We start from the raw sequence: 11588 nt of genomic DNA on the forward strand, positions 1-11588 counted from the left end.
ATAGATCGATTTTAATAAAATAATTTTTATATAACAGTATTTGAATATCCAATAATAATTCTAATTAGATAACTAATACTATTAAATAAGACTGATCATATATAAAAGTTTTTCAATTATATGTAATAATAAACTAATGTTTTGTATAATCATTTAAAAATTTTATAAATAAATACTGCCAAGTAAGGTAATATATCTAATATAATAAATTTAAATTTAATAAAATTCACACAATACAATAATTATTGTTACAAAAAAAAATTGTTAAAAAATAAACTGTAATTCGTAAAAACCTACAATTTAATTTATAAAAATTTACAATTTCGTCGTTGTTCATCCGATTCGTCATTGTTTCTTTAATATCTAAACTGGATTTCATTCGTTGATTTTTAAAATTTCTATTATACTTTAATCATAATTTCATTATGATACATGCAAAATGCTTTTCTTTTTTTAATTTTACATCTAAATTAAAAATGAGAGAAGCATAAAATTTCGAACTGCAAAAATTCTTGGCAGTTAAATAATTGAAGAAGGTAATATGCTATATTAAACGCAAAATAATATGTTTTGTACATTCTAATATAGTTCTTTAAAAATACAATTGTATCTTACAAATAGAAACAAATACTTTTATAATCTCATAAATGTTAAAAACAGTTAAAGCACTTGAAAATTATTGTTTCCGTTTATATGTACATACTTCATTATTATGCTTTAAATAAACGGAAAAATTTTATATATTTATCGACATTATTTGTTTTGTTTTTTGTTTTAATTTTTTTATAATTTTTATAAAATCTAAAATTATTGAATCTTAATTATAAATTTAAAACATTATTTTTAAAGAAAATCTATTATAAATATAGAAAATAAACTATTCGTAACAGTACGAAAATAATAATTAATTTTGCAATAAATTTAACATTAAATACATATAGTACGCAAGACAATATAATAAATACATAAAAATTCATAAATATAATGTATGTTTTTTACAATTATAAAATTTAATAATTTATTTTTATTTTTATTCAATTTGGCACTTTAGTGGAATTCGCGGTGTTCATTTATAAAAAATTAAAAAAATCGTAAAATATTATATTATTAAACAAAATATTCACCTTAAAGCACTTAAAAATACAAAGTATATTAGGCAAAAAGAAAAAAAAATTGATATTGATATAGTATCTGTTATCAAGATGAAAAATTTGAAGTTCCTAGAGTCAAAGAAGTGATCTCACGAATGATCATCTCAGCAATCTTCCATGCTAACTCTTCTTTGGCCTAATTATATTGATTTATTTTAATTTTAAAAAAAATTAAAAATTGTATTAAATATTGGATATATCATTGATAAATATGAAAATTACCTTATCTTGCTCCATATTTACAAATCTTTTTACAGCACGTGTTAATCGAGATTCTAAAATTGTTTTAAACAATTATTGCCATTTACATTCTATATTCAGAAAACTAAATTTAAATAACTCACCATATTTTCTTTGAGGATCAGGCTCTATTTCAGTAACGAATCTTCCTAAATCATCAATATAACCGACGCTCAAACTATAAAATAAATAAAATATATCTTGAAATGTTCATTGAATAAAATTATTAATTTTAATTATTCATTTTGTAATTACCTATATTTATTACGTTTCCATAAAGAATCTGGATCATAAAGTTGTCTAGTATCAATATTCATGCTATTAGTAATATTTCTTTTATTATTATTTAATCTATTTCCATCATTCCCTGCCTGCAGGGTATTTTGCATATTAATACTAACAGAACTGACTTCACTACTACAATCAGAACCTGTAATTTTTTTTAAATATTTTAAATGACAATTTTATTTTTATGATATTACTACTTGCACAATACAAACCTGCTCTTTTTAATCTAGGATGTAAATTTGAATATGGACTGCTTTGTATAGCACTAATCAATTCTGATAAATATTTGTAATATAACTGAGATGATAAGAAAGTAGGTAGATAATACTGAAAAAAATCTTTTGTTATCTAAAGTTAAAATCACTGAATCTTATCAATACAATTTCATACTAATAATATATATCTCATAATATTTTATCTCATATTAAGATATCTCATATTAAGATGTTTACCTTATTTAAAAAATTATATACAATTTTACAAGGTTTATCAAAACAATCGGGTTGTGGTCCCTCTCCATCTTCGCGACAAATATTCTGCTCAACTTGAAAACGAATTTTATCACTAAAGCCAAGAGGCATCGTTGCTTGTAAACTAAAATACCTATGATATATACAACGATAATGTCAATAATATTGAAATATATTATTTATTATTAATCTATTTAAAAACTTATAAAAACAACATCATTTAAAAAAGTACTTGTCATAAATAATTAGAGCATCAGTTTGTGCCTCCTCTGGATCTATATCATTCTTCTTTTCTAATAAATTTTGTTTATAACTCATAGCTGACATCCAGAAGTCTAATAATTCACGTTTGTTTTCAAGTTCCATAAATTCCATAAAATAAAAAAATGCAGTTTCATTATATAATATATCTGCTAATTGTACATTGCCACTTGTAAGAACATCAATTTGATGTTTGCAATGAAATTCACTTCGTAAGAAATCATTAATATATCTAAAAAAAAAAAAAAATATTAAATATAAATTTTAAAAATAAATATTCTAAGTATTTTTTTTCTAAAGTATTCTAACTATTTCTAAATTCTTATACTCACTCAGTTTCTAATATTTGATATATAATCTTTTGGACAGCTGATAGGCACTGCAACATAGGCTCAATGTTTTCTAAAGTAAGAACTTCTTCCATTTTTTTTTTCAAATCTTCAGGAATTTTGTTTGTACCCAAACTATCCTTAATAATATATCTTTTATGAATTCTTAATGCATCTTGTCTGATGGTCATATCTTTCCTTCTACAATCGTGATTTGATTGTCGTACGTTGCTTATTGTTTGACTAGTCTTTGGCATATCATTGCAATTTGATTTCGTATTATTTATTTCAGTACTATTTACATGTTCATTAAATAGTAGATTCTTACTCTCAAAATTATTTATATTATTCTGTGTCATATCACACTGAAAATTTTTATTGTTGTCTGTCGAATTGGCAATATTATTTGAATTTTTTATACAACTTAAACATTCAATATTTTCCATTTTAGCTTTTAATACATTAAATGAGCTGCACAAACATTCTACTTCCAACCAAAACTTAATAAGTGCAATACAGTTGTGTGTTTCCATAAATTGAATGAAATAACCTAGAGCACCTTTGTCTGCAAGTATCTGTGGAAGTGTCTTAGAAAGCTGAGAGTTGAAAGAATATGTTTCTTTCATTTTACCATTAAGAATTTCATCTTCTTGTTCCTCCTCAAGACTGTACAATGCACCTGTTGGTGTCTGGATTGATGAACCACTATTAAATACATCTCCAAATAATTTCCCAGAGCTTGTTGATTTTGTGGGTGAAGTTTGTAAAGATCTGGGCCTGTCTTTTTGTCCTATAATTATCAATAAAGGCTTTTTAACTCTAATAAATAATATATGATAAAAAAATACACTTGCTTTAATTTTCAATAATCACACATATAGCAACACAAAATTTAAAAAATAAAACAGACATAAATATTTTGCATTTAGGTTAACTGCGATGCAATTAAATATTTGTTTCTTAAATGAAATATCAACAAACAATCATAAATGAATAAAAAATTATTTACCAGGCTTTTTAAAAAATTGGAACATTGTTTACGTCACAACGAAACATGATAAGCGATGCAATATAATATTCAAACGTATATAATAATGTTTTAACCCTGACGCAAACCTCTTCCTATAGTAAGCGAAAATTATGCGTGGGTTCCTTTCAAACACGATATCGAGCACTGAATTAAGAAAATAACACGATGAACTTCCCTGATCATGTAAAACAACACATGACATTTCAACAAACTCTCATTAATGTCATCGTAATTCCATTCAGGATCTCTATATCGATATCTATGCAAACATATTCGCGACATTTGTTGATTCGTTGTCAGAAAATTTAAAAAACGATCGTGAATCAAAATATAAAAAGACGCATCAATGACATCGAAATTGCGTAATCATCCATTTTTATTTCTACTATAATTCTAACGATGTTGCCATGTTGTTAATTCGTAGAAAGTTTATATTCATCGGTCACGATTATTCCATGCGATTTCATAATAATGAATGAAGTCAGAAATATTCGCACAATATAATTATTAGTAATAAATTATTATAATAAATAGTTATATATATAATTATATTGCGATATATTTAATTATATTGTTCATAATTTAACTAATATATCATTCACATATTTTTGTTTTTTTTCAACGTATGAAAATAATTTTGACAAAAACAATGTTATATGATTGATATAAAGAGTCATATCATCCGCTATTAGACAATCTTTACCTTTTTACTATTCTTTATCCGTCTGTATCGTTCCCATGTTAAATTTCGAGGAACATTTAATGTTTTAATATTTAAATCAGAATTGTTTTACATCGATTCTCGTACGTGCCCGCGTTCCCTGTATATCGGTACACGATGAGGCCAATGTCCGGCCACTGTGCTCGAGGCTCTCATGACCGTTCAACGACAAAGAATACCGGTTTCTTGATGTACTGACCACTATATCAAGGTAGAGCATCGGTATAACGTCGACTTTTCAGACGGACCTTGGTCAGTCTGAATTCTGTCGACGATCCTCGTACATTTTTCCATAGCTTTGTGGCCTATCGAAGCAAATCAGTCCACTTCATCATGTATCCGCGTTACGACTTTCTCTTCGTGTTCGTTTATCATGTTGTGACTGGCCTATCCTTACCGGCGACTTATGATCAACGACAAACCGGTGATCTGAACGTGCAGGTTCATTTGAAGGATGTACAAGTGTTGGCATTATTGGACTCAGAGATGCTTGATGATTACACGGTAAAATAACGACTAAATTCGTCGCGACATGTGGAGATATTAATATACCTTGATATCACTAGATAACGCGATAACGACAACTATTATTATTATTAATTTTTATCTTTATTAATGGTATAATAAAAATATTTCTCTGATTGTAAGAGATATTCATTAATAATTATATTACTTATAATTAAAAGGTAGAAATGTAAAAGATAAAATATTCAGATGATATTTTGATTTCTAAAATGTGAATATATCTATTATTTTCTAATTATAAATATAAATTAATTATAAAAAAATTATTTATTAGCCGATTAAAAGAATACAAGAAATTAAAGTAAATCATTAATATTATTATATTATTAATTTATATTATATTAACAAAGAATATCATTAATAGAAATTTAAATAAATTAAGTAATTAACGCAATCCTGAATTATAGGAATACGATTATTTCTACGATTATGCCGATTTCACGATTAAACCGATGATCAAACCTAATGTTACAACTACTACCGAACCATCAACTTCAGAAATTATAGAACAACTCAATTTTTCCAACATTACATCACAAAATTTAACATTTCCAATTAATGAATCAAATACAAATTCTAATATAGAAAATACAGAAATTTTGTCTTTAATGGATGTTGAAAAAGCAAATGAAACCTTAAGTATTTCATCAAATAAAATGAATTCAACTACTAATGAGAATAACATATTAAAGATGAAAGTTAATGATAAAATTGAAAATTTATTCGAAGATATAGAAAAAAATCGAAGAGAGCAAAATAATTGGAGATTATCCCATAATATGGGAGATTCATCTAAAATATTATCTAGGAAACGTTGTAGATCAGGATATTCACCAGATGGAAATGGTCGTTGTCGTCGTCTTAGTAAACGAAGATTGTCATTAATTCCGTGAGTAATAAACAGACAAAAAACATTAAAATTTATATTTCATTCGATAGAATAATCAGCCAAACTAATTAGTGAAATTACCAAATTAAAGTTCAAATTGCATGTAATTGCAATAGAATTTATTGAGATATGGAAATTATTTTTTTTTCTTATAGATTGGCATTGAGATTAGTACCAAAATTTTTGGATGACACAGCACGCAATACAAGGAATTTCGTGCAAAAAGAGGATAATCGAATGCACTCAAACCAAACTATGTCATGAATATTCGATATCAGTGCGATTGTTCTAAGTTCTCTCATGTTCCTCGTCGACTTATGTTAAGTTACGTATTCTCGTGTCGTTCACATCGCTTCATCCTGCATTTATATTCATCAAGTTACTGTATATAATATAATAAGCACTTATATGTATTTTTTTTATACTATAATGTTATATTATATTATTATTATAATGTTATAAAATTGTCATCATTTTAAATCATTAATTTATTAATAATAATAATAATAATTTTATATTTTTAAATTTTAAATAAAATATCCATAAATTTTCTACTAAAATTCTTTTAAAAACAATATTTCTTTTATTGATTGTATGTTCAATCATTTAAAGAAAAAGAAGATTTCTATTGAAAGAATTAAAAAAAAAAAAAAACGAAAGTCGAAGATAACACATACTAAAATAAAGATACGATCTTGGAATTCTTTCTTCTTCTATTTTCTTCAATCTTCCGAGATTGAGAAAACAAAAATATCGATCAATTATGTAACATGATTCATTCTTGAATAATATTTTTTTATACTATAATTGTTATACTATAATATATATATTTATACTATAATATAATATTTTAAAATATTTTTAAATTAATTACATTATAAATATTTTTAAAATAATTTTTTGCAATAATATCTATTTAATCTATTTAAAATTGTTATTTTTTTACTTCGCGTAAAAAGAAAAGAAATTATTGTAATAATGTTTAATCATTTTTTAATGTTTTAAAAAATATTTTTATTCTTAATTAAATGAATTAAAATTTCAAATATTATTTTTAAAGTAAAAAAATTAAAAAAATTCATGATGACATTGAAATTAATAAAAAAAAATTCAATCTAAAATTATCTATTTAAAAGAATTTTAAAATATATCATGTTTGAGAAACATGCATAATACAGTCAGTAATAATAAATTGTCGTGAGAACCGTTTGATTTTTTTCTTTGACCTATGAAGGATAAAATCATGGACGACATTACATACGAGCAGTACATATATGTCATAAACAGTCATAGAGTCATAATGGATGGCAGCAGCTACTTAATCATCTAAGTCGATTACCAGACATACAAGGCGTTTCTTACCCTCTCCCAACAGTGATACTCCCTCGATCTATATACAAGTTGCTAGCGATCCAAAGCTGCCAAGGAAGCGGACGAATCTCTCGCACAGTCGAGGATCAGACTTCGTTCAGCTCGGCCGATTTGAACGATCGCTTCCAGAGGATTTCGACAAAATGCTACTGTATGTTACATACGTTATCTTGCTATCAGGTAAAGCTACTATTGTTGGGCTTCCTTAAAAAATAAATATAGATTTCTTTTCAACATTTAATTTTTATTTTAATGTAACTTATACTGCTTCTCTTATTTCCTTAAACAAGTTATTATAAATTATTTATATGTCTTTTTTTAGAAATTTACATTCTTTTTTTTATATTTGTAACATATAAAAAGCACATATATAAATGGACATGTATAAATTATATAAATGCATATATTTAAAAAAGCATATCTAAATTATATTGACACAATAAATTATATTTATTCATTTATTATTTTATATTTTATTGTTATTATTAATTTTATAATTTTACAGGCATTCTATCTAAATCATTTTTGCAAGTAAATGCAGCTCCAGCAACTTATGATCAACGACAGAATGGTGATTTCAATGTGGATGCCAAATTTGACAATTTTTTGATAGTCGTTGCTACTTCTGGTAATGGTCTCTTCTTCAGGAATCTGGCATCACAAATGCTGGAGATGAACGAGTTAATTCCGCAGTACAGTAAGCAACAGATCAGCGAGAAACCATCTGAAACGTTGGTTTATGAGACAGAAAATGCAGATGGCGGGAGGGGGCCTTACCACGTCGAGATTGTTCATATAGAAAAGGAAGGGGATAAAGATAAACATCCTGAATTACCTGATGCTAAAAATAGCGAAAAAATTGAATTGTTAAAAGGTACTAAAAATTCTGAAACGATCTTGCAAGAGACAACTAATTCAGAAATACTTATTGATAGTAAAAAGGCAATAAAAAAGACTAAACAAATTTCGAATGATACAGAACTACATCTGATTATTGATAGTTCAATGAAAGAAAACAAAAGATCTGCAAACGCTAGAAATTTACAAGTGGAAAATTTTGATCGTTCCGACGATCTACCGGTTAAAGAAGATATATCAAAAGCAACTAAACCAGGGATATCGTTAAAAAAACAATTATCTAAGGAGGAAGAGGAGGATATACCTTTGATATCTGAAGAGAGGAATGAATTGGACAATAAGCGTCAAGAGCTAGTGTTACTGGGAGGTGGTATTGAGAATTGTGGACCTGGAAGATATAGAGATAAATTTGGTATCTGTCAAAACGATAAGAATTATAAAGAAATTTATCCTATATAGAAAAAAGTACATAAATTTTATTCAAGGATACCTATGTATACAATAATTGTGATATACTGTATTCGCAGATAAAAAAGGTCGTGCACTTAGATACATGAATTATTAATAGTTTAATAGTTAATAGTTTTAAGATTGTAAGAAATAGAAAAATACATATATAAAAGGAATCATATTTAAAATTTTAAGATATTAATCTTTTAATCGAATTAAATATATTCTGAAGTATATTTTATATTTTTTACATTTATATTATTTATACTAGATTCATAAATTTTGTATCATGTTCAAGAAGAAATAAATTATATATATAAATCAAGAAATGCTATCTTTCAATCCTTATCATAATTTATCAAACTTTTTTTCCCAAAATAAAATTTTTTTGTACGGTATTGATACATCAAATAATAAAAATTTATCTTTATCAGAATAGATAAAATCGAATTTATCTATATACTTATCTTAATCGTATTTGGATTTGATCCGTGATCAACGATTTCAATAAGCTTTTATTATCAAAAGGCGCCATTCAAGGTGAACCAGGAAGACAATCCGCGAAGTTCGAGTATGGCGGAAATGTAAGAGCAAGGGCAAGGTTACGGTAATAAGCGGCGGCTGAGACAGAGGAACGGGGAAATGAACTCGGTGGGGCCATACGAGGCCATTGCCCTTTACAAATCGGCTTGTGTATGTGTGTGTTTATATATATGCACATGTATATAGGTAGATGCTCGTGTGCACAAACAGACACATACAGTTCAGTATATTTCGTGCACGAAAGAGTATGTATAAGTTCGAGAGCGAATCGGCTATTAATGATTTGTATTTTTTTTCTCACCAATCAAACTTTCTTGTCTTGAATAAAATTTCATATTTCCTATTGAGTATAATTGAATAGATTTAAACCTAAAAAAGAATAACGAATTCTATAAAAATTTACACGAAATAAAATATATAAATTTATATGTATAAGCTCTCTATAAATATATAAATTATCAATTATTTTCAATATTCTTTCTATTTAATAAATATAATTTTATATATAATATTATATATTAATAGTTATTACCTTTGGTACCATGTAATTTTTGCTTTTTTATCGATATCTATATTTTTGTATAATAAGAATATAATATTAATTGACTAATTTAATGTTGATTAAAATTCAACATTCAAATCATTCAAAATAAAGATGAAAAGAATAAGTGATACGTGTAATATATTGTAAATATACATGTATAATATATGTAATCATAAAATAAAACAGAATAAGATATCAATGTCATCCAAGTAAAAAAATCAATTCTATCCAAGATTATGTTCTACCTGACTATGTATGCAACAGAACGTACACAAGGGCCCACAGGTTCTTGAACTTGCCTGACGATCTGTTTCCATGCCAGGTGGGGACCGGGATCGCCGGTCGGCAGGAGACGTCGTCACACCTCGCTCATCCTCCGCATCGTCAAGACGTTCATTGCTCACGCTACCACGCCACGGGCATCGTTTTTTCTTATCAAAAATTAACCATAAGTCCTTTTCACATTTTCGATTGTTTCTCGATCGATCGGGTTTGTCGGGTATCAGCCTCAAATTTGGAATAAAATATTTGAAATCTAAACTTGATATTTCGTGTTATTCTACAATTCAACCAAATTCAACATCGAAAAGGAATTTCTCAACGACACTACGCGTATAAAATATCGATCGATATTTGCGATTATTAAACCAGATATCGATGCTATCGATCAACATGCGAATCTTTAAAACGGTGTTGCTACTCGCCGCGTTCTGTTCTAACAGAGTTGCGCAGTGTTTACCGATTGCGAACGAAACATCGATTGTGGAATCATCGAATCCGACAACATCGACTCCCTTCAATTCTACAATCGATTATTACGATCAGCGACAAAACGGATCTGAGAATTATCGTGTTCACGTGGATGGCGTGATGCTCGTCATTGCTCCTGTTGAGACACTCCTTCTAGCAGGTGTTGCTGACAATAATAAACCTAGTTTGCCGGCAATTGATTCTTCAAAACCACCATCGAGTAAACCAGAAATCAATCTTAAACTGTCACCAATGTCCAAGTCAGCACAAAGGTATTTTCAAGTTTAACTTGAAACCGGTATATCAATACTAATTTTATTTCAAGATTATTTTTTTTCTTTAATAATCATATATAGTTATTATATGTTTTTTAAAATTAAATAATATTATTATTGATTTCTTGCATACAACAGATGTAAATATATTAATTATTATTTTATCTAATATTATTACTTTTTTTTTTATTAAATTTTATTAAATTTATCAAATTTATTAAATTTAATATCTTTATTTTAGGACTGGCTTACGCTTGGCGAATTTATTGGTTCCTCTGTTGCGTCGTATTCGCCATGAATGAAGAATTCGAACTTTTATACGAAACACAAAATATTTACACGTAAAACTTAATTGTTCCATTATCATTTTTGTTTAATCATATAGTGTTCCTTTATCTCATCCCTATTATCATCATTTTTCATTTTCCTAAAAATTCGTAAAAATGATGATTATTAATTCTATTTTAAGATGATATTTATTTTTAATCTTGCTTGTAACTAATTAGCAAACTTTAAAAAAAAAAAGAATTACAAAAATGTTAAATTAAAATTAGCTTACACGAAAAATATTTTACTATATTTAATATTGCACGAATTACAGAATGGTTCAAGGTTTCTTTTTGTAACCTTTATACTATCTTTTGAATAAAATTAACACTCGAGCCTTTCACGAACAATTGTATACTTAAGTAAATATACAATATATAATATACAATTTTTATCGAAACGAAATTTATTTGATTAAAAATTAAAATACATTATTTATGAGTTCCTTTTTTGGTATATAATCACAATATTTTGTATAAAAAATGCTTAGGACTATGATTCTCAGAATATATATCATCTGGGTGGAATCATTTATTTCATTTAAAAAAAAAAAAAAAAAAAAAAAA

General features: G+C 26.6%; 4 protein-coding genes and 1 long non-coding RNA gene across 6 annotated transcripts; 3 read left to right on the top strand and 2 right to left on the bottom strand.

Moving 5' to 3' along the window:
- Positions 1-999: 999 nt before the first annotated feature.
- Positions 1000-4788, bottom strand: LOC102678575 (A-kinase anchor protein 10, mitochondrial). Of its 2 annotated transcripts, none has more exons than XM_006613607.2 (9): positions 4473-4788; positions 2743-3529; positions 2382-2642; positions 2132-2282; positions 1892-2006; positions 1647-1821; positions 1496-1569; positions 1374-1426; positions 1000-1287 (listed from the first exon to the last, which is right to left on the bottom strand). In XM_006613607.2, the coding sequence occupies exons 2-9, from the start codon at positions 3363-3365 to the stop codon at positions 1198-1200; spliced, it is 1542 nt and encodes a 513-aa protein (XP_006613670.1). In that variant the 5' UTR covers positions 3366-3529; positions 4473-4788; the 3' UTR covers positions 1000-1197. The 2 variants fall into 2 exon arrangements, with proteins under 2 accessions (XP_006613670.1, XP_006613669.1); XM_006613606.2 differs by lacking the exon at positions 4473-4788 and adding an exon at positions 3749-4208.
- On the top strand, positions 4668-6473 carry LOC102678802. Its single transcript, XM_006613608.1, has 3 exons — positions 4668-4994; positions 5423-5904; positions 6060-6473. The coding sequence occupies exons 1-3, from the start codon at positions 4824-4826 to the stop codon at positions 6166-6168; spliced, it is 762 nt and encodes a 253-aa protein (XP_006613671.1). The 5' UTR covers positions 4668-4823; the 3' UTR covers positions 6169-6473.
- Positions 6474-7176: 703 nt separating this feature from the next.
- Positions 7177-8661, top strand: LOC102678927. Its single transcript, XM_006613609.2, has 2 exons — positions 7177-7455; positions 7781-8661. The coding sequence occupies exons 1-2, from the start codon at positions 7419-7421 to the stop codon at positions 8590-8592; spliced, it is 849 nt and encodes a 282-aa protein (XP_006613672.1). The 5' UTR covers positions 7177-7418; the 3' UTR covers positions 8593-8661.
- A 701-nt stretch (positions 8662-9362) lies between these two features.
- Positions 9363-10041, bottom strand: LOC116185322. The gene is made up of 2 exons (XR_004150150.1): positions 9916-10041; positions 9363-9495 (listed from the first exon to the last, which is right to left on the bottom strand). It is a non-coding gene; the product is annotated as an uncharacterized LOC116185322 (long non-coding RNA).
- Positions 10008-11588, top strand: LOC102679057. The gene is made up of 2 exons (XM_006613610.2): positions 10008-10692; positions 10937-11588. The coding sequence occupies exons 1-2, from the start codon at positions 10328-10330 to the stop codon at positions 10995-10997; spliced, it is 426 nt and encodes a 141-aa protein (XP_006613673.1). The 5' UTR covers positions 10008-10327; the 3' UTR covers positions 10998-11588.

This window comes from Apis dorsata, unplaced genomic scaffold (assembly GCF_000469605.1).
Source record: "Apis dorsata unplaced genomic scaffold, Apis dorsata 1.3 scaffold_161, whole genome shotgun sequence".
NCBI lineage: Eukaryota > Metazoa > Arthropoda > Insecta > Hymenoptera > Apidae > Apis > Apis dorsata.